The sequence below is a fragment of the Eublepharis macularius genome, chromosome 3 (assembly GCF_028583425.1).
Source record: "Eublepharis macularius isolate TG4126 chromosome 3, MPM_Emac_v1.0, whole genome shotgun sequence".
NCBI lineage: Eukaryota > Metazoa > Chordata > Lepidosauria > Squamata > Eublepharidae > Eublepharis > Eublepharis macularius.
This window is the reverse complement of record NC_072792.1, coordinates 165136957-165163150: the sequence shown is the minus strand read 5'-3', so window position 1 is coordinate 165163150 and position 26194 is coordinate 165136957. Positions and strand designations below refer to the sequence as shown.

General features: G+C 43.6%; 1 protein-coding gene across 1 annotated transcript in view; it reads left to right on the top strand.

Annotated features, from left to right (window-relative positions):
- CNTN5 (contactin 5) overlaps positions 1-26194 on the top strand; it is a 511103-nt gene that overhangs the window by 208471 nt on the left and 276438 nt on the right. Inside the window, exon 5 of the mRNA XM_054973696.1 lies at positions 18239-18334. Within this exon, the coding sequence (XP_054829671.1) occupies positions 18239-18334 (96 nt within the window). The remainder of the gene's footprint in view (positions 1-18238; positions 18335-26194) is intronic.

Genomic DNA, 26194 nt, shown 5'->3' with positions numbered 1-26194 from the left:
TTGTAAGTAACATTCTTTGAGCGGGGGATGTTCCCTCTCTTTCTCTGTATGTATGTAAGAGTATTATGTAGGTATGCACGGATGGATGTCTAAACATTAGTACTCATTTAACATTTTCATCCTGCATTGCTTGCCATTAGAGATGACAACCGAGAACCGAATTTAAAAAAAAATCAAAACACAAACCCGGAAAAAGTAGCAAATCTAGTGGAAAGGATAAATAACAGATTTAAAAGGCAGTAAAAAGTCAACAAATATCCTCTTTTTCTTCTTTAAGTATTAAATGCCCCCATGGGGCAGGCGATATTAAGAATGGAGCATTGAGGAAGGCCCTCCTTGGAGATCTCAGCAGTGAGTAAGCAAGTATAAGGCTTGGGACGATAACAGCAACATTCGATTTATATACTTCCCTTCAGGACAACTTAATGCCACACTCAGAGTGTGCTATTATTATCCTCAGGACAATTACCCTGTGAGATGGGTGGGGCCAGGGCTGGCTCGCCCATTGAGGCCAGCCCGGCAGCCACCTCAGGGCGCTAAGGTGCCGGAGGGGTGCTGGCCCGGGGGGCAGAGGCGTGCGCCACAGAGTTGCCGCCAGTGGCGGCAACCAGGAGCACATGCTGGTGGCGGCAGCGAGCGGGCAGCCTCCCGTTCAGTTGCTCTGTGAGCCAGGTGCAGCCGGTGGCCAGGGCGGCCAGCTGCACCTGGCCCGCAGAGCAACTGAACAAGAGGGCTGGAAGGCCCCCCACGCACGCACCCAGCTCTGCATGATGATGTCACACAGAGTAACGTCATCACGCAGTCTGGTGCGCGCACACGCATGTGCGCACAGAGGCAGCCCTTAAGCTGCCTCAGGTGCCGGCGATGCTGGAGCTGGCCCTAGGTGGGGCTGAGAGAACTCTGAGAAGCTGTGGCTGCCCCAAGGTCACCCAGCTGGCTTTAAGCAGAGGAGTGGGGAATCAAACCTGGTTCTCCAGATTAGAGTTCTGCTCTTCTTATCTACTACACCAAACTGGATTTTTTATACTGAGTTGCAGGGTTGAATCTGAGCTTCCTCCATGCAAAACATGTGTCCTACCCCTTCCCATGGCAGGATACATGCAAACTGAAATGAATCAAATGATGTCCAGCAGTGACTAAAACTGGTTTGCCATACAGGTAGTGCAGGATCACATGTATTAAATAGGAAGGATAGCTTTAAATATCAGCAGCTCTTCCTTTCAGTCTTTGGAGGAAATGGGGTTTTCAAGTTTTTCCACAAATATTTCACTGTTCACATAAGGGATAGTTTTCATACCCAGCAGATGATGCTGAACTGTTACAGACAGCAGTTGGAAGATAACGCGATGGAAGGATCGTCCAAAAACAGAATACCCACACATGGAAAGCTTGTGTATCAAATTGTCCCATCATAACATTTTGCCTGATATATTAGGGTTTTTGTGCTTTAAGGATTTGAGAGAAGGTGGGGTAGAGAGGAATATTCCATCATGTGATCCTCAACAAGCAGTCCAAAGAGGTGCATGCCAAATTTTCAGGTTGTGAGAACAAAGCTGTGATTGCCATTTTTGAGGGCCTGTAACTGTTTGAATTCTGTAAGAATCAGTCTATACATTTGTGTGGGAATTGTGTGGCACTTTCCGCAACTTTAGGTTCTGGGTGCAATGGGGAAAGAGTTCAGTATAGCTCTCTTTGCTTCCTTATCAACACGATGATAGTAATAAGAATTTTCATGGACTTCATGTTGCACATGTGCCATCCTCTTAAAACAGAAGTTTAGAGAAAAGGCAATACATTGTTTTTTTAAAAAAAAAACTGTATGAGGAAGTGACAGAATTTTGCTATTGTTCCCTCCTTTTATGCACATCAAAACACTTTGCAGATGTTGTGGAAAAAAATCTCATTACTTTGTGCAGTGCCGGTGATTTAAAATGGAGTGGTAATTACCGTTGTGAAAGTCTGGGGGTTTTTTTTGCACAAACACACCTGTTCAGTTATCAATGCTAATAGTAGATCAAAAATATCAATTTGTCAGCCCTATAGAATTGTTGATTTCACTGTGTTAAAAGAAACAATTAGCTTTAAAGTGTATCACGCTGCTGATCCCAGGCCCATAAATGCTAGTTTGATTCAGTTTCTGAGTTCAATTGCCAACAGTGCCGAGTTTGGAAAGGCCAACTATTTCTTGGAATTATCTAAAGTTGTACCAATTTCAGAAAAATGCCACCAAATTACCTGCTTGTGAATGTACAAACACAACAATTCTTGTCTTTTGTAATGATGATGCTACTTCAATACTACTTCAATGTACTGGCATCCTGACAGTACATTTTCCCATCCCTAATTATAACTCTCCTCTCCACAATTCATTCTTTCACAGTATAGCAGTTCCTGAATTCCCAAATAAGTTTTTTTGTTAAACTGTACTGCCTTTATTCAGATTGAAACACAAACCATCTTTTATTTGTCCCGTTCTGCTTGAAACGGTCATCTCTTGAAGAAGCCAAAAATTGTCCACCAAATGTAGTATGCTATTTCCCCCAAATTTAGAAGAAATTGCTTTGATGCCGTTTTTCTAGTCTCAGTTTGCAGAGCCAGCTATTTCCTAGTGATGTGACACAACATAAAAGGACCTGCATTTTTTTTTTTAATTTGAAATATAGGAGATAAAGGTGAAACGTGCCATCGAGTTGCAGCTGACTCATGGTGACCTCATGAAGTTCCTACAAGGTTTTCAAGGCAAGAGATGAGCAGAGGTGGTCTGCCATTGCCTGCCTCTGCATAGCAGCCCTGGTTTCTTTGTCCAAATACTAGACATAGGCTGTCATCACACGGGCCCTTATTTCATCAGTTTTGCACTAGAAATCGTTTCTTTTGTTATCGTTATCAGAACAGATTCTCCCATCTTTTGACGACTACTTGCACTTCCAGTCAGTCACATTAAAAGGGAAAAGCGCAATTCGACAGTCAGTCAAAGTGCATCCAGAAACGGGGCCCTAAAAATCCTGCCCCCTTTTATTTTTATTTTTTTAATATTTGCATTATATCACTCTTCTATTATAATGTTGTGCTGGGCCAACCCAAAAGCCAACCGTGATAGGTAGCAGAGGTTTCCCACCCATGGCAGAATAGTGCTATAGCGCTATAAGGCTGACGTTTAAAAAAGAATTACTTTGAGGCTTAATTGCGGGTTGCACTGGGGCTTGTGGGAGTGTAGAGCAGGAGAATCAGTGTTAGGTGAGACAGATGATCAGGGAGAGTGAGCGTTTTGGTGTTGCGAAGCATTCATAGTCGATCCAGGGCATTCACATGGAAGTGGGTAAAGACGACATAAAGAGTCACAAAGTGTGAATTGGGGAAAATGGCGAAATCGCAAGAGAGCCGGAATAAGGTGAGAATTCAGCGGGAGATGGCGCTAGTTTGGCGTTAAATTTATGGCCGTGTGACGACGGCCATAGCTGACCCTGCTGTATTTCCAAGCTCTGATGAGATCAGGCTTGACTGGGCTATTCGGGCCGCTGTTGTAAGACATACAGTACTGCATTTCTTTGCTATGGTGATCATGAACAAATGTATTTTTAAAAAATGAATTGGAATCTTGACTTTCTGAAGTAAAGTTACTTGTACTAGGAAAGCAATTGGATGGTCATTTCCACTGAATCCAATGGATATTTCTAAGTGCAACAATTTGCAACCCAAGATGCTTGCAGTGGGGAATCTTGGATGCTCCACTGTCTCTGCAAACTCTTTCCTCAAACCATATGCTATCGGTTCTCCTAGTTATTTGCAGAACACCACAAACGGTATTAGTTTGTGTCTTTCTGATTTCTGCAGATTGAAAATCTCTTTTCCATTCTGGCCACCATGGATGTAGAAGCTCTCTGCTCCAATCGTTCACAAAAAGATGGACTGCAAGCCATCAGGAATGTCATACTTTATGAATGTGCCTTTTACCCTCAACAGTTTCAGAATTGGGAGCAGCTTCCCCCCCACCAACTCAACCATATTGCCGTGAATGTCTATATGACCCCATAGTCTGGGCCAATAAGAATTTAGTTCCACAGTTTTGCTGCCACAACCAAGAAGGCCCTTTCTCAGGTTGCCACCTGTTTAGCAACCTTTCCTTTCTTTCTGTACACTTCCCAGAACCCGTTCCAATTATCCTCTTGTTTATTAAAGTCTGGTTCTCTGAACCAGTCATGGTACTCCAAATAAGGCCTGACTAGCACAAAGTGGAGTGGGACTGTTATCTTTTGGGCCTGAGGGCCAAGCTACACATGACGAATGACACTTGAACCGCAAGTGGATTGAGTGGAGGGCAAGTGAACAGGGAGAAATACACTTGCCGTTCAAGTGTCATTCGTCATGTGTAGCTTGGCCCTCAGATTTTTTAAAAATTGCCTAAAATTCCAGTAGCTGTTCTTGTAGCCTCATCATATTCTGCTTGTGAGAACCTTGAGATCAGCTTGTGAGCATCCTGAGAGATCCGTTCCACGTGCCCTATCCAGCCTATGTGTTTAGTCTTTATTTCTGTCAAATTTTATTTTATTAGTATCATTTCAGCTGTCAAGGGTGCTGTTTTGAATTTTTATTTTTGCTTCTAAGGGTTCAGATACCCCTCTCGATTCTGTATCATCTGTTAATTTGGTAACGATTGACTCCAGACTTTCATCCAAGTTACGGATAAAAATGTTAAAGTTTACCGGACCAAGGTACACGCAGGCTTGCACCCTCCACCTGAGGCTTCTCCCTTGATTGATGGTGTGCCATTGCTAAGCACCCCTTGAGTACCTTCCATCCCTTTTTACCTACAAACAGACCCTCCCCCCCCCACAAACCTGAAGCAATTGAACACAAGCAACACAGGGAGATACAAACCTAAAGATTAGGACTTGAAATCAGCCTCAGTTATCTTGGTTTCCACATCCATTTTGACTGACACTATCACAGGAGCCAACAGCCCTGACCATTCACTTGTAAACAATCTAATATAACCTCCTCTACAATATGCCAGCAATTCCCTTCTGCCCTTTCATTTGACAAACTAGGCTGTCTCCAGTCCAGAAGATATAGAGTCACAACATTTTAAAAACTAAAGCACTGAGAAATCAATGACAGAGCATTTCAACTTCCCTGGATATTCAGCAAGAGGCTTCATGATGTTTAGAGTTCCCTAGAGAACAAAAGAAAAATCAGAAGGAGACTTCATTGTGAAACTATTAAACTGGAATTCATACTCTGATTTCACACACTCAGACTTGGGCACAGTAAAGACTAGAAGCAATTCACTCATTACAGAAAGTAACTGTTTCTTGTTAGAAGTTTATGGGTTATATCCATCTTAGTTTGCCAGTTGATCACAACTCTGATGTGACTGTGCACTTCTTAGATTAGATCTTGTTCTCGGCGGTGCTCTGCAATGTAGTTAACACACCTCTGGCCCTTCTGCATCCCCTTACTAGTAACTGCCCCCTGTCCTCCTCTGGTTTGTACTGATGAGTATACGATTTACCAAATGAGTGCAATATTTCATGCGGTGGCTCACAAAACCATATATCACAATGAATGGGCTAATCACGGAGGGACAAGAAGACTCACTGCAAGAGACGAACAGGAGAGGACTCCTTTCTGGAATTTCTCAGCCGCAGACATTCTTGACTTGCACCTCTGTGACTTCACAACTGTGGTGCCACCATGGAAAAAACCCTTTCTGCAACCCAGCAAGACTCTGAAGGTGGGCCTCAATGGATGATTGTCATCTTAAATAGCAGGCCCCTTAAGACACTCTGATTCCAGGCTTTTTAGTCCTCTCTGTCTTCCTTCCTCTGTTACCATCAAGTGACACTGTCAACCCAGCACACAAGACTTTCAATGCAGTGGCTTCAGTGTAGAGACTGTTATGAAGTTATCAAAAGAAAATAGCTTGTATCCTTCCACACCAGTAAGCAAGGTGTGAAGCTCCTCCAACCTAAGGACCCTTCCTCCATCTTAAAAGCTCTTTTTCTGATAGTTCTTCAGCAGGAGTAACTTCCTCTAGCCCAGAGATTCCCTACGTGGTGCCCATGGGCACAATTATGCATTCCAGCACCTTTCGTGGTGCTCATCAAGTGTTTTTAGAACATGGGTAAGGCCAGGGCTTCAGATTGGCCACTGGAGTATCGATTGGCTATGCAGATATTTAAGAACATTGCTTTGGCGGAAGCTGCTTTCACAGCACAAGGATATTCACTGTGTGACTGAAGGTAAACTTTAGCAGCTATTTTGTGGCTGACTCTGCCTCCCACAGCAGCCATTTTGTGGCAGCCATTTTGTTGCTGTACCCACCAAACCATATCAGAATTCCAACTGTGCCTGCAGGCTCAAAAAGGTTGGGAACCCCTGCTCTAGTCTAAGGTACGATACCACTCCCCAGTAATCCTTGGGAAGTCCCAAAAGGTAAAATGAGGATCTCCAAGAATTTCTGATAGGAAAAGGAAGACTAAGGATCAAAAGCAGTGGCTCAAAAAGGAGGTGAAATACGTTTTTGCAAGCCTCTCAAAAATCATTCTGGTTGCCTGATTTCTTTTCAGCCCTCCTGCCTCCAGATCCAGAGAGGCATTGTCATACCGAAGGTCTTAAATCTTCAGTCTTTGTTTTACAGATGGTTAACTGTTTTGATTAAATTAGAGCTAATGCTGCAATGAGTCCTGCTACTAATGGAAACGGAATTTGTCTACACCCTTGTGTGCAGTATTTTCATTCCTGGCCTGGAAGCACCTGAATAGCAATTAATTTTTGCTTGCAAAGAGGGCTTGTATTGTTTACTGGAAACAATTCCTTGAGAGTGGTAATTGAATTTAACAAAATGAATGCACATTTCTGCGGGAGTTTTTTTTTTTTATCCATAATTTTGCAAATGCCCAGGTAAAAACCCTCATTTTGACTGTTTGGCATTTGGCGCATATAAATTGATGCATAATGAATGTGGTCAGGCAAAGTGGTTTTCATTATGCTTCCCGAACACATTTTGTTGGTGTTGTTCCCCTGTGTCAAACAGCAACAGCCTCTTTACTTATTCCATTTCAGCTCGATTGTGTTAAATTTAACGTTAATGCTTGGGTTTTGTAAAAGAAATGTCACCTTGATGCTAAGGTATGAGAAATTATAATGTCGCTGCACCAGTTCTTGAGTTTTTGTTTCTGCCTTCATTTTTGGTCATGCTTTTTCCAAATTTACCTCCAGTTTTTTATTTATTTACTTTGTTTATACTCACCTTTGTCCCCAATGGGGATACAACATCATTCTCCTCGCCTCCATTTTTATTATTATTTTCAATAATAATAAACAACCCTGTTAAGTGGGTTAGGTTGAGAAAGAGCGACTGGCCCAAGGTCAGCCAGCAAGCTTCCATGGCAGAATGGGTTCCTGGATCTCCTAGATTGGAGACTGATGTGTGTCCCCCAAAGCTGCACTAATGGTTTAGTGAAAATAAAAGTAGATTTCAGTTTTATCACTCCGCAATGGCCTATAATGTATTTACACTCCATGAGGACAGTTTTGAGAACAATTTTTGCAGCACGTGACATCACATGCATTTCCAAGAATGCAATTATATGCCAACAGAGAAGCCATTAATTTTCTTGCAAGGAAGTTTATCCTCCTGGAAATGCCCACAAAGAGAATGATGGATAGAGCAGACACAGGAAACTGTACAAATATCCATATTTTACTGTTGTCTTTTGGGAATAAGGAAGAAGCCTTGAACAGTTCTTTCAGAGGACTGGAAACAAAAATGTCACTTTATTTAAAAAAAAATGATACAAGTGCAATTTTTTGAAAAGGTTGACGTACAACAAGAGAAACAGGAGAGGTTAAGGTCAAATTGGTTGCTGCACCAAGTTTTTGTGGTGAATTTAGGTGCCCAGGTATAGAAATCCTTTTCAGGCAGAGAAAATCAGGAAACGCAATCGATAGAACAGGTATTCAGCTCTGAAATATTTCTGGTTACAAGTTTCTTCCATAAGGGAGAGACATTTATGCAAAACTGACTCTCCGAAGGACGTTAGACAGCTGAATGTTCCGTGCATGGCCAGAGGAATTCTGGGACCACTGGTATCCTTAATTTCCATGTTTTCAAAATTGTTTTGAGTGGTTAATTGTCGATTTCTTCAATGCCACAGGACTGTGATAGCACACCTTCACAGATACCATGTGGTGCAATGGAAGTACTCCCATTGGTACAGCTTTGCCGGCAGCAGGCAACCTTTTTTCGGCCCAGGTGCCAAAAAAATGTAACAGCTACTGGTGAAAATGTTGGTATTCCTGCAAACAAAATGGGGTGGGGGTGAGAAACAAGAGCGTTCCCAGCCAAAATGGCGGTATGGTGACCAGAACTGTGCAGTATTCAAAATGAGGGTATACCACAGGGCAATTTTACTTCCATCCCCTTTCCTATTAATCCTGTAAATGATGCTGTCTGTGTAGGTCTGGGAGGCAGTGACAGGCATAAGCCATTGACCCCAGCAATGCTGCCAGGGCCTCAAATATTCTTAATTTAATTTAATTTATTACATTTATATTCCGCCCTCCCCACATCAGTGGGCTATTTAATTCGGTAACAGAGTTACTTCATCCGAAGCGTTTTCCCCAACGTGCAGTAATTAATCCTCAGGCAAACAAATTATAGAAAGATAGAACGTACAGTTTATTGAGGTAGATTCCATTCATGGTAATATCTTGGAGTATAAAGAAAGAGCCCTACTCCAGACTAACACGGCTAACTCCTCTGCATCTACTCTAAAGAGTTACTTGCCTTATAAATACCATGGCCAGAATAGTCCAGCAGCAAGGCTGCAGGTGAGTCTGTGGATGATGCCTTCATGGCAAGAGCTTTGAGAAATACATCCTTCCCCTTTGGAATGCCATGAAGAAAGATGAAAGAAATCTCCCAAGAGATACAGAGACAAAGGAGGAATCAGGAGATGTTCCCGCCTTAGACAAAGAGAAGCAGCTTACTATGGAGAGAGTTACACATACACAAAGAGAGATTTGCAGCGCCCCCCAGTGTCCAAGTCATGCTGAGACGCCTATTCCATCAATCGCAATGGGGACTTGCAGCCATAATGCAGCTGCCAATTCCTGATCACAACCCCCTCACCTCCACCCTGTTTTCCTGATCCAAAATGGCCACATGGGAGGCTCCGTGGGCAAGCATTCGGTGCACATGCAGCACTCCAGTGGGCCAAATAACATCTCATGATGAGGCTGTTTGGGTCAGAAAAACAGCCCGGGCTGAGGCTGGAGCTGCCACCTCCCTCCTGTGCTGTTGTCCTGAACCTCCAGCACTTTAAAATTAGGTTCCTATAGAGAACTTGCAGCTGCCATACAGCAGGAAGACCCCATGGTGACCACATTTTAAATGGAACATGGTTTAGGCCTCTGTAATTGCTGTTAAAATGATGTTGCAATCTGCCTTGAACCTGCTAGTGAGGAGGGCAGGGAATGAATGAATGAATGAATGAATGAATGAATGAATGAATGAAAAATCTGATCCTGCATTCCTAGCAAAACAATCTGGTGCATTGCTGTCTGCGCATATGCTGGAGGTTTCCCACGAGTCAAAGAGTATGGGATGGGATTGGGGTTTCCAGCTGGCAACCAGCAGGAGACTTATGGAGGGGGTGTTGCAATCCAGAAGAGATGTCATTGTGTCGCATGTAGTCCAAACTATGATTTAAAAATAATTCTGTACTTTAACCAGGTCACACTGTAGCATAGAAGTTAAGTGGTTGGGCTGTGAGTCAGCACTCTGCTGGTTTGACTCCCACTACTGTCATGAGTTTGGCAGGTGGCCTTGAGTCAGCCACTCCTCTCAACCTCAGCTCCCCAGCTGTATTGTGGGGATAATAATAACACTGACTTTGTTCAGCTCTCTTATCTGGGCACTAATCTATCCAGAATGGCAATATATAAGCACACTATTGTTGTTATTGTTAAAGACATCATGGTGTTGACACAATTCTAATAGCCCTCCACATTTCCCCCAGTATTTTCCCACCACTATCCAGCTGAATGTTAGCAGGCAGATCCTGAAAGGAGATCCCGAAAGTCTCCCACTTGGCCTCTGTGTATGGGATGCTGTGGTCTTGGCAAGCCTAGGGTTACCTGACTGCTGCCAGTGAGAATCTATGCCAGCCACTTTGTGCCTAGCCTATCTTTTTTTACCAGTTCCAAATAAAGATCTTGGGAATGATTTCAAAGTTGTGACAAGTGATCAGCCAGTCAAAGAACTCAAAGGGCAACTTAGTGGCATTCAAACTGTGCCCTGCTTCCTTGCCTGATTTCTAAAGCACCTGTGCTTACATAACTGTATTTCAAAGGTGAAGCCAACAGTGCCAGCCACTTTCCCCCCAGCTAGCTTCATTTTCTAATCCATTTGATCGTATTTTGTTGTTCTTTGCAACACACAGCCCTGCATAGGCACATTTTGCAAATCCCAATAAGGGCCTGAAGTCCTATTGTTGTTAAATGCTCTAAAGATTTCCACTGGATTTTTTTTTTCTTGCAAAAGCACAATGTGGGAGTCCTACTGCTAATGGTCCCTCTTTCTGCTCACAGTGAAACAATGTGATTTTTCCAATATAATCCCCCCCCCCAAACTAACCTATGGTTTTTACCTCCCTCTCTTTCTCTCAAAACTCCATTATTATTAGTGCTCTAATGTTTGCTCAATAAATCAGTTAAATGAATCTATTATGAGCGTTTTAACTAAAAGGGTGTCCTAATTAGGTACGCCGAGAAGTTTGCAGCAAACGTACTGTGTTCTCACTCAATCGGTTACATGTGACAGGAGCTCCTGATTGGATCACCTCCATGCCCTCTGGCCAAAGTCTGTTTCTGACACAGCCTGCACATTAAGTGCCAGAGGAGTGCCATTTATGGCTGCTTTTACCCAGTTCAAGCACGGAATTATCTTGCTTACAAGAGAACTGATCAGGGCTTTTTTTTTCAGCTGGAACACGGTGGAACGGAGTTCCGGCACCTCTTGAAAATGGTCACATGGCCGGTGGCCCCGCCCCTGATCTCCAGACAGAGGGGAGTTTAGATTGCCCTCCGCACCGGTGCAGAGGGTGATCTAAACTCCCCTCTGTCTGGAGATCAGGGGGTGGGGCCACCGGCCATGTAACCATTTTCACCGAGGGTGATTTAAACTTTAAAAAACTCCCCCCTTGTTCCAGTTGACCCAAAGTGATGTTATTGTGCAGTCCTGAGTTCCACCACCTCTTTCCCCAGAAAAAATGCCCTGGAACTGATTGATCCCCCCCCCCCGACGGTCAGGGTGATTTGGGTCATTAAGGGAACAAGCCCATCTGATGAAGAGATCTGTGGTTCTCGAAAACTTATGCTACAGTAAAGTTGGTTAGTCTTAAAGGAGCTACTGGACTCTTTACCATTAATGCCAAGTATATGTCTACTCAGAGGTAAGCCCCATGTTATTCAATGAGGTCCACTCCCAGGAAGGTGTCCTTAGGACTGTAGCCTAGATGGACATAAAGCAGGGAATCCTCTACAGTTTGTCCCCTCTTTGCCACTGTACATCCTTTAAATAATACATTGTCTGCATCTTGCACTTGCAAAAATGTCATCTACTTGAGAATTGATCGCAAGAACTGATCACAAGGATACTGAAGGTACACAGAGTCACTAAGTAGTAAGTCTCAACTTAAAAATCCTCCCCTTTTTTTACTATGTGCCTTTTAAAATTGAAGGTGGCAGTACTTGGAGGAGGGGGGTTTAAAAATGCAGAGTAACCATGCGAAAGGACAAATCTGGATTATTTTGGATGCATCCACTTTACATAAACCCATCTGCCACCTTAAGTCAGCCAGGCACCTTCTTTCAAATGGTGAGCCAGTATTGTCCAGGGGTTAGAGTCTTGGACCCATGCTCCTCCCGGGTAGCTTCCATGATGTTTAACATCATTGCTTACACTTTGTTTTGGCAATATTTCATCTCTGTATTTGGATTTATGCTTGCTTTCAAATTTATGCTTGTTTTCAAATTTATGTGACCCATACTCTATTGTGTTGTTCTCTGAATGTGCTAGCTGTTGATCATATTGACTTGCACAGTGTAATCCCACTTGAGTCTCAGTGAGAAAGGTGGACTAGAAGGAAGGAAGGAAGGAAGGAAGGAAGGAAGGAAGGAAGGAAGGAAGGAAGGCTCACATGGCCATAAAGCTCTCTGGGTGAACTAGGGCTGAACGTACTTCACTGGGTTGCTATAAAAGTAAAATTGAGGAGGGCGAACCATGTTGGCCACCTGAGCTACTTGGAGGAAAGGCAAGATAAAGAATGTGGCAGAACATGCCTTCCTTTTCTGGAGGTTTAATTTCATACTCTGTATATTCATCAGTCTTTTCTATACCAGATCTCCACCCCTTCTGGAGGAGGCACACATAGCACCCTCTCTAAAAAGAGGAAGTTTTAGCTGAGTTCTTGAGCTGGTTTGTTGTTGTGAAGAAATTAGATGTCACTCCTGTTGTAGGGACTAAGTGGAATTCTGTTAAATGGTTTGGTTGTAAAGCATTAGCTCTGGTGGTAGCTTTTGAGCTCTGAGGAGTTTTTAGTTATATTATTACCTTTTGTAAAGGTCTAGTTCACGTGTTTTGATTGTTAGCTGCCTTGTATAAACTGGAGGCATACATTTTTAAAATAATCAAAACTGCAGGTGGGGTGTGTGCCATCTTATAAGCAGCATTGTCCTTTCTGTTTCACCCTGGAGGGAATGCCTTTAATCTGTAATCCTTTCCAAGACTTAGCTATTAAGTATTATTTTAAATTCACAGAGTGTTATTTACATATGAAAACTCCATGTTATACTGTTTAATGTGATTTCGGTAAGGCAGGTGAATGGGGAAACAGAATACAAAATTATCTGGTTTGGAAATCCCTAGCCAATTGAAAGTCGGGACCAAGCCTCTCTGAATGTAGGCCTGGCTTGTCATAGGAATTGTAGGCATGCCACCCTTCCCTGGGAGACTTTCCTTCCCAAACTCTAAAATGCCAAACATTCCCCTTGAGTAAAGAGCAAGGAGAGGGGCTTACTGGAGAAGCCCCACCCACTGCTTCTTATTTGGTGATGACCTTCCTACTCATGCAAACCAGTATCATTAGGTTACCTGGATTCATGAGCTTTTATTCCAATTAGCTTGATGCTCATGTTTTGCTATGGTATTTAATAGAGATGGGCATGAACAGAAAAAAACCCCAAACATGATGTTCGTTATTCATTGCCATCCACGAATATGGACTCATGAACAAGCACAAACATGGCCCTGTTCATGAACATGTTTATGGTTGGCGGTTCATGGGGGCCAGCAGGCCCTCCTCCAGCCATCATCCAAGTCAAGATCCCTACTGCACCACTCCCAGAAACCTGACCTGAGCAGGCAGCAGGAAAGGTACCAATAATAAATAATAGCTTGGCCCCAGAGCCTGGCAGCAGCCCTGGAACTAGCAGCCCTATCCCACCACACACAAAGAAAATTCAAGCTCCAATGCACTCTCTCTATCAAAATACCAACAGCAACTGTCTCTCCCTCTGCACTGTCTGCAAAGTCAGAGCTGGGAGCCCCCCTCCCCCCTGGTCTTTGCTCCCTTGTAACAAATTTGGAGCTCCACACTTGAAAGGAAGACCTGCCTATCAAGCTAAATTGGGCTTAGATTGGGGTTTCCAGGGCAACAGCAGGAATTCAGACAGAGTTCAGGCAATCCCTGCCTAAGTTGCCAAGGGAATTGATTGTAGGTGCCAGACTGTCTGGCTTGACAAACAGCAACAAACAAGGTTTGCAACGACCACCTGTTCATTTAGGTTGGGGCCTCATGAACAGCTTGTTCGGGAACAGCAGATTGGGCTGTTCATGGCTTTTTTTGGGTTCATATTGCTGTTCATGCCCATCTCTAGTATTTAACTACTTTAAATCCCTATCCTGGCTGTTAACATCAAGTAAGGACCACATAAGTGAACCACTGAGGTCTATTGTAAATCAGTCACTCACTCAGGGCAGCTTTCCCTGGCAGCTCAAATGGGCTGTTATTCATCTGCTACTTTAAAAACCATCCCTAGACAAAAATTACGTGGCCAATTATTGCCCAGTCTCTAATCTGCCCGTTCTGGTCAAAGTGATTGAGAGAACAGTAGCTGACCAACTCCAGACCTTCTTGGACAATTCTAGTGCTCTGGACCTTTTCCAGTCAGGATTCAGACCAGGGCATGGGACAGAGACAGCACTAGTAGCTTTAGTGGATGATCTCCATCTGAATATAGACAATGACCATGCCTCCTCATTGCTCCTCCTGGATCTATCTGCAGCCTTTGACACAGTAGACCATGCCATCCTGTTGCGGCATTTAGAAACAGAGGTGGACATCAGAGGATGTGTCCTGAACTGGCTTAAATCATTTCTCATGGAACGGGCTCAAAGGGTGGCCATTGGAGATCAGCTATCTCCAGAATGGGAACTTGTGGGATTCTGCAGGGCACAATCTTATCTCCCATGTTATTCAACCTCAATGTAAAGCCTTTAGGAGAACTCATACGCGGCTATAGAGTTGGATGTCATTAATATGCAGATGACACCCAGCTCTATATCTCGCTATCTAGGTCCCCACAGGATGCAGTAGAAATCTTAGATTGCTGCCTGACAGCTGTAGTGAAATGGTTGAAAAACAACAAATTGAAATTGAACCCAGACAAGACGGAAGTGATGCTTGTTGGGAAGGTAGAGATCTTGAAGGATATTGTACTCCCCACTTTTGATGGAGTTTGTTTGGCCCTCGCTGACTTGGTTAAGAGCCTAAGAGTGATACTGGATCCAGTGCTACTACTAGAAAAACAAGTTAAGGCAATGGGGGAAAATGCTTGGAAGATGGCTTCTTATTTCGACCACCTGGATCCATGCTATGGTAACATCAAGGCTTGACTATTGTAATGCATTATACATAGGTCTCCCTTCTAAGCTAACTAAGAGGCTCCAATTAGTGCAAAATGCTGCAGCTTAACTGTTATCACCATGGCTAGTAGCTATTGAGACCTCTCATCCATGTCTCTGTTGAATCCTCTTTTAAAGCCATCTATGCTTGTGGCCATCACTACATCCTCTGATAGTGAATTCCACATCTTAATCACCACTTGTTGTGTCTATTTCCTTTTGTCTATGTTCCTTTTGTCTCAACTTCATTGGATGCCCTCAAGTTCTGGTATTTTGTGAGAAGAAGGAAAAGGTTCTCTCTATCCATTCTCTCAGTAGAGAACCTACAAGTGTCAAAGTTGACTTACGGCGACCCCTGGTGGGGTTTTCATGGCAAGAGACTAACTGAGGGCCAAGCTACACATGACGAATGACACTTGAACAGCAAGTGTATTTCTCCCTGTTCACTTGCCCTCCACTCAGTCCACTTGCCGTTCAAGTGTCATTCGTCATGTGTAGCTTGGCCCTGAGGTGGCTTGCCAGTGCCTGGCTCTGGAACCCTGGTCTTTGTTGGAGGTCTCCCATCCAATTTTTAACCAAGGCTGACCCTGCTTAGCTTCTGAGACCTATCAAGATCAGGCTCACTTGGGCTATCCAGGTCAGGGTCCGTTCTTTCTACCTGGGGCATAATTTTATAATCCTCTATCATGCCCCCAATTGTCTAAATTGAAGGAAAGATGTGCCATCCCCTTAAACATCTTGGTTGCCCTCTTCTGTACTTTTTCCGCCTCTGCAATGTCCTTTTTGATACAATTACCAGAACTGCACGCGGTATTCCAAATGAGGCCACACCATCGATCTATGCAAGTGCATTACATTATTGGCTGTTTTCTTTTCAATCTCTTTCTTAATGATCCCCAGCACAGAGTAGCACAATATTGATGTTCTGGTCACTGGGGCACTGAGACACAATGTGGTGGCTTTGAAGTAAGAAGGAGATCTTTGCTTCGCTGAGACTAGTAGAGCAGGGAAGCAAAGGCTGTGAGAAAGGAGGGCGGATAAATACAATTGGAAAAGACTTTTGTGGAATTGACTTATGGTCTCATTAGACAATACTGGGCAGACTCCCCCCCTTTTTTCTGCTAGTGAGAGCATATGGGGTGGAAAGGAGGGGGTGAAGAAGCCCCTCCTGCCACCACGCCATATTTGAGAGCCCATTCTCCCGCCACCCCACCACACACACTATTTTAAAGGTGAAGTCACATGTCAAAGATGAGTTGAGTTGGGGTTTCACATTGAAGATATCTTGCTAAGCAACTTCATGGACCAAGTTATATGTGAAAAGAACGAATGGGGGGGCAGGGTCACGAAGCATCTTCCAGCCTCCAGTACCTACACTGCATAAGAACAGCCTCACCGCATCAGACCGCCAGTTCATCTCGTCTTGCATGCTTTTTCACAGTCCAGTAGATTCCCTTGGAAGACATGTAAACAGGGCACAGAAGTCAAAGATTTCCCCATGGATTTGGCCCGCCAGCAAAGTGTTATGGCCCCTGAACATGGAGATTCCATTTAGACACCAGCTAGTAGCCACTGATGGACCTATCTTCCATGAATCCGCCACAAAGTACACTTGCATGTTGCTTCTCAAACAACAACTGGCAATGTTGCACTATAGTATGAGGTGAAATAGTCTCAGGGCCAAGCTACACATGACGAATGACACTTGAACGGCAAGTGTATTTCTCCCTGTTCACTTGCCCTCCACTCAATCCACTTGCCATTCAAGTGTCATTCGTCATGTGTAGCTTGGCCCTCAGTAGTACAAACCAGACAGGTGTTTCTTCAGTGATCCATCCCAGTTGATCAAAAATAATTTCATGGGCACAATTTGTCTTCTGAACCAACCGGACCTTTTTTTTTTTTTTTTGAGTTTTTAATCCTTGCTGGTTCAACCTGAAATCCCCATTTTGATCGCCTTTACCCACCTTGTGCAAATCAGATTCTTTAATCTTGTGCCGTTTTCAGTTTTCTTGCATTGACTTTTCAGGAGAACTAGAATCATTGATGCAACCTTCCTGTCCAGCGGGGGACCCAAAACAGCTGACATTGTTCTCATCCCTTCCATTTTACCCTCACAACAACCCTGTGGTGGAAGGTCAGCTGAGAGTATATGAATGGCCCAAGATCACTCAGCAAGGCAGAGTGGGGATTCGAACCTGAGTCTCCTAGGTCCTACTCCCATCTTTAAGACTAAGCAACTTTATTGTAGCATAAGCTTTCAAGAACCACAGCTCTCTTTGTCAAATGCATCTGGCAAAGAGAGCTGTTGTTCTCGAAAGCTTATGCTACAATAAAGTTGCTTAGTCTTAAAGGTGCTGCTGGACTCTTTACTATTTTGCAACTACAGGCTAACATGGCTAACTCCTCTGGATCTAGATCCTAGTCTGACACTCTTACCATTGCACCACGTGGCTTATTTATAAAACCAACAGTGAAAAGCAAACTAGTGACCAAAATATAAAGAAAGATAAAGAAAGAAACTAAATAGAAAACACTCTCACACCCCTATAAACAGCAAAACCAATTATAAACAGCCACCACTTATATATGAACAGTCTTTTATCTAGCTTTCTTGTAGCCCCAACTTACATCTTTGTGGAAGTTGACAAACTGATTGGTGACCTACCTCACAGGGTTGTTTTGACTTGGATGATAAACACTTGGCACATTTTGAGTGACATATACATGATTAATAATACCAATACAATGTGTTCTAGGCTCTGTAGAAGAGATTTCCCAATAGATCAAGCATTTTAATATTACTGCATGTGCAGTATCCCTTCGACGGTACCCCAGGGGCCTCCGCAAGATGCAGGATAGATGCAACGACTCCTCTCTGCCTTTATTTCTCTTTTCACTATGCAGAGATGACTTTTACTGAGGAAGAAATCGATAAACAGGAAATAGTAAAAAGGAATAAAAGAGCTATTAAATGTCGGTAACAAAAGGGTATATTGCCTAATGCCTTTTTGCTGACACCATCTTCACACCCCGTAAGGAGCAATAAAACAGGTGTCGATGTACCATGGAAAACTGTTTCTATTTTCCAATTGAAATCAGCTAGAACAGATTTATGTTGAAAGGACTGGGCATTTTCATATGGATTTCAAGAGATAAAAATGAGCGTTCTTCATTTAGCATAAGGGAGAGGGAGAGGGAGAGAGATTTGTACCAATATCAAGAAGTTTCTTTCCATGCATCTAAATCGCTATATTATGTTAACAGATCTGGGGAATTTCAGTGGCCGGACCAGAAGTGCTGTGTCGGTGAGAGAAGGTCAAGGTGTCGTTCTGATGTGTTCTCCTCCACTTCATTCCCCAGGTACAGTTGACTGCCTTCTTCTGTATTGATATGGCACTCATTTTCCCATACACTTAAAATTTTCAGCTGCATCTTGATTGTGGTTCATTAAAACTTGAGACAGGCACAGTTGCATTGCCTACCAAAAGAGAAAAGAGAGATAATCTACTGCAAACACCACTAGACAGGAGTCAGGATTTCTGTGGTGCTTTATTCCCACTTCATTGATTGACAGGAATAGCAGACTGCAGACCCAAGCTTTACCCCCAACACTGCTCCCAGGATCCACCAACTTGGGGGGGGGGGTAATTTTGAAGGGCAACAGAGACTCCAACAGGAGGGAGGAAATACGGGGATGTTCACTTCTTTGAGTGCTGCTTCATTGGCACTAGATAGGATCTAAGACAATTTCTTTCTCTTTTAAAAATTAGTATGCACTTACGCAATACTAAGGAGAATTTTGTATTGCGTACTCCAAAAAATCCTAGGAATTTTAGAAATCTGTAGTTTCCTGGCTTCCTTGGCAGATCTTTAAAGTGAATGGGAAAGGCAACTAATGTGTTTTATGTATGATCACTTTAAACCAGACATTCTGAGCATTCGCTGTGATTGACATGGACTTGGCATGGCTCTCCTGTGTTCTGCACAGTCAGAGGCAGCTTCGATTTGGTGTCTTGTTTTGAAAAAGAAAGTGTCGGTGCAGTTTTGGGCTTTAGGAGGGAATCGTAATACATGTCATTTGAAAAAAAAATCACGCATGTGTAGTAACGTTTCAACATAACTACATTTGCTGTTCCCCTCCCAAGTGCTGACATTCGTTAATTTGACAGTCCTGCTCCCACCAAAATTCCTTTGGCAAGGATTGGCAGGGGACTTTTGGGCAGTGGAGGCTTCAGGCTTGGCAGCAGAGGTGGTTGTAAGCTTTGCACACACACATGCCCTTGTGGACTGCCAGTGATAATACTCATGATGCTGTGCTGGCTGGCTGGAGCTGGTCTCCTCACCCCCCCCCCCACTTTTTGCCCATAATTTGCCTACACCTACAAGCATATGGCTGCAGCATCAAGTTGGCTTGTAAATATGGAAGCGGGGGAGACCTGCATCCCAGTACAGGAGAAAGCCCTCCGCTCTGCTCCACCTTGCCCCTGAAGGAAACCTCAAGCAGGTTTTAAACAGCATTCCTCTTTAAGTAAAATTCCTTGCCATCTAGGAGTCAAGCATAGGGCTGCAGCATCAAGTTGGCTTGTAAACATGGAGGGAGGGGGGGAGAAAGACCTGCATCCCAGTACAGGAGAAAGAAAAATTGCTTGCCATCAACGAAAACCCAAGCGGAATGGATTTTTGCAAGAGAGCTCTTGCAAAAATCCACTCTGCTTGGGTTTTCCTTGACGGCAAGCAATTTTACTTAAAGAGGAACATTGTTTAAAGCTCACTCATGTTTTCCTCCAGGGGCGGGGTGGAATGGAGCAGATGGCTGTCTCCCATACTGGGAGACAGGTCTCCCCCCCCCTTTTCCATGTTTACAAGCCCACTTGATGCTGAGCTCTCTTGCAAAAGTGGGCAACATGGCTGGGCAGCGCTGCTCATGGGCACTTGGGTAGCTCTGTGGAAACCTTTTCAACTTCTACATTGAAAAAAAAAAGCTAGAAGATTGTAGTCACTAACACAAGCTCACCTGAGTTGGGTCTGCTTAAGCATATTAATCTGGCGATTACTGAGCTTTCATTAAAGAAAAAAAATGGCGGAAAAAAAGGTTTCGGGAACTGAGGAGCGTGGGTGTGGTTACTCTCGGATAGACCAATCAGCGCCTGTGAAAGGAAGTGGGTGGGGGGAAGAGAAGCAGAACGGGAGTATTTGATTCTGCGCGGACAGTATGTGCTGTAGCAGCAGGTGGGCAGCTGCTTAAAAAATTCATGGAATGTGCTCAGGGGGAAAAAACAGGGAAAACGCGGACAAAACCCATTTCTGCTTAGCATGACTCCCTGGCAGGTGCAGAAGTCAGGAGAACATGGGATGCAGAATAGATTCTGAAATGCTATAAAGTGACCATGCATAAAACACCTATCACAAGACCGAGGTTACCAAGACTGTTGTAACTATTACATCGCAGCAGCAGCAATGCAGGAACAGAGGTCAATAACCTGGAGTACCACTGCCCGTAAAATGTATTGTGTGTTCACAATCAGAGAGCTGATTTTCCATGAACAAGTTGTAGTACTTTGTTGTGGTTTTCTCCTGAAAGTAAATATTCTGTCATTTAATCTTTCAAATTACAAGGTTCAAAAGAGGGAGCTTAAAAAAAAATAGAACAGCAATGATTTCAGGTCTTTTTTTTAAAAAAAAAAGAATTTTCCTCTTCAAAGCTTTTAGCGTCTACTTAATAGAGAATAAGAAAGCTCTTGTTGTTAAATTAGAACAGTGTTTATGTTCTGCAGTCTGAAAAGCAGATACAGGCTTCCTCTCGCCTCAAAGGACATTGTGTCCCGTAAATGATTTTGCAGAACAGTCGTTAGACATAACAGCTGTACAGATGTTGAATTGAAACTTTTATTACCATTTTCTAAAGGACAGATCTGGTTTTTACTTTAATTGGAAGCCATGCTGTAAATTCGTTTTTTTTCCCCTTCCAATAAAGTGTATTTCTTTTAATAACACACGAACCAAGGACAAAAACTGGATATCTTTTTGCATGAATTATGTTGAGTAAATCTATTGCCTGCCTTGTCCTCATCACATTGATAGAATGAGGTGAAAGGAGATTCCACCACTGCTTTTGGTACAAGAAGAAAACCATCAGCAACCACTGTGTGTCTGTAAAAAGTTATTCACCGCTTATGATTCGTTTCGGTAAAGCTGGGATAATCACATTGCCCGTACATGCTCTGGATGTTTGCCTGCAATGCTTTGTTTTCATTTATTTAAAAATTTATATATTGCCTGCTAGCCCTGCAAGGGCAGTTCAGACAGCTTACAATACAATTAAAATTCAATCTCAAGTCACATGAAACACTTTGGAACAATTTTCAGGAATCATAGCAGTCAGATAGTCAAAACAGAACTGGAAGTGTCAGTGGCCATTATGCAAGAGCCAGTCTTAGCAGAATAATCTCAGCTCAGCAAGCGGCACGAAAGTGGCTTTGTGGGCCACTGCTTAAGGAGTTCCACACAAAAGTGCCTGTACTATGAAGATTTTGTTTGCTGTAAGCATAGGCCATCCCTGACCTGGATAGCCCAGGTGAGCCTGATCTTGTCAGATATCAGAAGCTAAGCAGGGTTGGCCTTGGTTAGTAATTGGATGGGAGACCTCCAACAAAGACCACAGTTGCAGAGCCAGACAGTGGCAACCTCTGTTAGTCGCTTGCTATGAAAACCCCACCATGGGTTGCCATACGTCAACTGTGACTTGAGGGCACTCAACACCACCAAGCCTAGGCTGTACTTGATTGTATTTTGAAAAGGAGAAATGGCTGGTGTGCCCCTCCCCTCCCTCTCAAACATGCTGCCAGGATATTTTTACCTTTTTCCTTCTATACAGTTTTCATAACCTCAGTCAACCCCCAAGACCTATTGGTTGCCCCATGGAGTGTGAGGACAGAAGGCACACATTTGGTGCCTACATATCTACCAAATGCGCCATATGAGTTGGGAAAATGGCATGGGGCAGGGGCAAGATTAAACCTCCTGTGACGGAATAGCTCCATTGATCCATGAGCACTGCTGTTTCTTGCCCTCTGGGGTTAAACGGTGGCCATCCAAGTCTCTGCCTGGCACGTGCCACCCATATGATGCCCCCCAACCCTCAGAGGGCTTTTGCTCTTTCTCATGCCCACTGTCTATGCTTGGCCTTTGTAGGAATTGCCCATGGGAAAGGCCAAGACTCTCCACTGCCCTGTGCAGCCTTGCTGCTCTGAGCCCTGCCTTGTGCTCAGTCTCCCGCTACGCAGTGCCTGGAACCTGTACGGACTGCTTGCTGCACTTGGGCACCACTGCGGGGTCAGCAAATTGCCGACAGACCACCCCCGTCCCATGGGACCTGTTTTCAATAGTGTAGTTGAGCTACCGAAGTCTATGTGATGCAGAGAACAGCTACCAACATTTAAGAATTTTAAAAGGCATTTAAAGTAAAAAAAGTATATATTCACTTGTGAAATTGAGACATTGTACTTTGGTCACATCATGAGAAGACAAGACTCTCTGGAAAAGTCAATAATGCTAGGAAAAATGGAAGGCAGTAGGAAAAGAGGAAGACCCAAAATGAGATGGCTTGACTCAATAAAATCAAAAAGAGTCCAGTAGCACCTTTAAGACTAACCAACTTTATTGTAGCATAAGCTTTCGAGAATCACAGTTCTCTTCATCAGATGCATCTGACGAAGAGAACTATGATTCGCGAAAGCTTATGCTACAATAAAGTTGGTTAGTCTTAAAGGTGCTACTGGACTCTTTTTGATTTTGCTACTACAGACTAACACGGCTAACTCCTCTGCATCTATGACTCAATAAAAGAAGCCACGCCCTCCAGTTTGCAGGATCTGAGCAAGTCTGTTAATGATAGGACGTTCTGGAGGTCTTTCATTCATAGGGTCACCATAGGTCGGAGGTGACTTGACGGCATATAACTCACACAAACCAATGCAAGCAAGGGATCTTGAAAGACATGGGGTAAACACTGTCCCTCCCTTTGTACATGCCTAACTTAGATCTTCTGTTTAGTCAGGCTCTCTCTCTCTCTTAGAAAGTTCCAGCTTACTAAGAAGTCCCCATACCATTCATAGTTCAGGCCTCCAGCCTCCACATGGTCAATGCCACTTCCTGCAAGGAGCCAGCTCTCAGTTCCTTCAGCTCCCCACTCCAATCAGGCAGAGATCGTGTACCAGGAGGTTTTATTCCATCCCTTTGCCCACTCTCTGGGCAAGTCAAAGGGGCCAGTCAGAGAGGCTTTTCCTGGAGGTGCTCGGAAGAACCCACACTGGTATTTCACTCCTCTGAGTCTCTGTTCCCCCCCCCCCCACTCCTAGAAGGGCAAGCTTTTAGCAGAAAGTTTTCTGACCACTACTTTGCCTTCAGACATGTTGGGCACCTGCATAACTAACTCCCCCCCCCCTCCCCCAGCTCCTGTCATCTAAGAGGGAGGAAACATATTTTAAAACTACAGGTTAGAAGATTTTGAGACAGTCTAAATTCCTCCCACCTCCCTGGTGCACTGCTGTTGTACTTGGCAGGCATTATTTAAGTATGTTGTTTCTACCCCCAGTACCACTGAAAGGCTTTTCTTCCTAGTGTTTTTTAATGGTAACTGCTAGTATACAGTGTGCATTAAGATTCTTTTGCTAAAACACACCGGTTTCTTTGAATTCCCATGTTTCATTTTTTGAAAGAAATTTCTCTAGCCCTTTTTGATGTAGAGATATAAAGGGAAAGGTGCCTTTGATTCATGCAGAAATCAAAAGCACTTTCTCTTATCCTGTGGAACACGGTAACTTAGATGAGAAAGCATTGGCAGGGGATCAAGAAAGGATATATTTTGGATGGGTGAGATTGAAACACAGTCTTGTCTATTTTACGCTTGCCCTTTATATACATTTATCTATCTCTATATATGTAAAGACAAGTGTCCTGACTGATTCATCAATGCCCAGCCCAAACTCCTGGACCTAAAAACATGAAATTTGAGGACAATATTCCTTTTATGATGTAAACACCCACTAAGAAGAGATTTTAAGAAATTCATCCCCAGGGGGGTAAAAAGGGGTAAAATGTGTTTTCACAAAGGGATACAGCTTCCCTGTGTGGCTGGCAGGCTGCTGCCTGCTTGCACCCCCACCCATTGCCAGCTTGGCCACTCTTCTCTGATTGAGCCAGCCTTTCAAGGTCATTTGCATATGCAGCCTGATTAGTCCTCACCACCCACCCCACATTCTAAGCAGTATGCAGTTGCTATTGGGAGTCATTTAATGTGTCCTGAGGTAAAATGCACCTCCCTGTCTTCCCCTTAAAATTTCACTCAGGTTGTCAATGTCCCTGAGGGGCCTGGCTTTCCTGTGTGTGGCTGGCAGGTTGCTGCCTACTTGCAGCCCCCCCCCCCATTGGTCAGCTCTGGAACTCTGTGTTCTGAGGTAAAAATCAGGTCAAGGAAACTGCAGACAGTTGAAGAAAAGTGGTAACTGGATTTAAAGTAATTAAATACTATAGCGAAGCATGGGTATCAAGCTAGTCTATTTATATTTCAGAGCAGCACCCACACCACCCCATCCATTTTACCCTCACAAGAGCCTTTTACTCATTTAACTAGTTTACTCAGTTAACTTAGGCAAAATGGAATTTGAACTGCGGTCTTCCCTGACCTAGTCTAACACAGTAATCACTGAGTAATTGAGTTCTCTTCAAAGTTTGTCGTGAAATGATCACCATCTGGTGAATTCATCTTTCCCCCCTCTCTTTCCTCACTTATTTGGAATTCTGACAATAAGGTAAAGCTGAATTCTAAACCGGTAAGTGCTGAAAGCGGAATGGTCTTGGACTTGGCAGTTCACTCACTGAAATGGCTTTTCCCCTCAGGGATGTTAAGAATTGGGAGTAAGGAAAACTAGCTGACCTTGCCCAATTAAGCCGAAACTTGGTGCTGGATGACTGGGAAACTCTGACAAGGATCTCCTTTAGGGATGTCGGCTGCTGTGCCACAGCCTCGGTAACGTTGACAAGGATAACTTCTGCTGCCATTGTAACAGACTCAGACATGAGCAAAAGTGAAACCAAGGGAAAGGTGGCAATTAATTAACTTGAAAAATGCACTGAGGAGTTTGGCTCTCAGCCACATCTTTTATTGCCTTTTGGGTATCTATCTACCATATGTAGCTACAGATAGATAGGACAATAATGATGGGAAGGGTCTCCCCCGTTCCCTAGGGACAGGTTAATAGCTTGTTACTGAACTATCCTCATTAATCTACATTTTGTAAATTAGCTATAACTAGCACAGAGATTTCGAACACCAGCCATCACAGTTCTGATTGGCTTAAACAGATGTATCTACTTGCTTCAGCAACGGACTTTTCACTTCTATCTTTATAAGCACTGGGCTTTTTTCTTTTAAAAAAAAAAGAGATGTCGGTACTCATGAATGTTTGCCTCCTTAGGGGGCTAAGCCTGTCAGCCGAAAGAAATACCACTACTGTACTCCCAGGAAAAAACCCAGTCTATAGGAAAAGAGGCCACTGTAACACTCAACATCCCACTAATTGTTTCAGGTTGCTGTCGGTGTGACTGGATTTAAGGTTGGTCACTCTAACACTAGTGGTGATGATGGGTGTTTGTTTTCTTGACTTCATTGCTGGAGTTGTTGTTTATATGACAGAGGATTATAGATAATGAGAACAGCCTCAGTGATCTGTGTAGGAGGCTCATAAAGTCCCAGGGCTTTCTGTTTTCCTTAGATTCCTTCCGATAAGGAACCACTAAATAACAAACAATCAATTTCACTAATAAATATTTGTGCACTTTATTAGTGAAATTGATTGTTTGTTATTTATTGTCATTTATTGAATGCACACTAAGAGCACTTTGCACCTTATATACAAATAGAAAATTTCTACTAGTGGAGTGTGGAACCTTGTAGTTCTTTTACACCGGCATTTGCTTCATTTGGCAATTTTGTCCTTTTCCGGTGTGCCCTTATTTTGGTCTTAATAAGGAACCACTGGCAACCAAAAGGCTTCTTGAGATGCCAGCATGGAATAGTACTTAGAGTGTCAGACTAGGAACTGGGAGACAGGTTCAAACACCCACCCTACTATAGAAGCCCATGGAGTAAACTTGGGCCAATCGCTCTGTCTCTCGGCCTTCAGTCATTTCTCCAATTCAAATTGATGGGGTTTGTGGAGA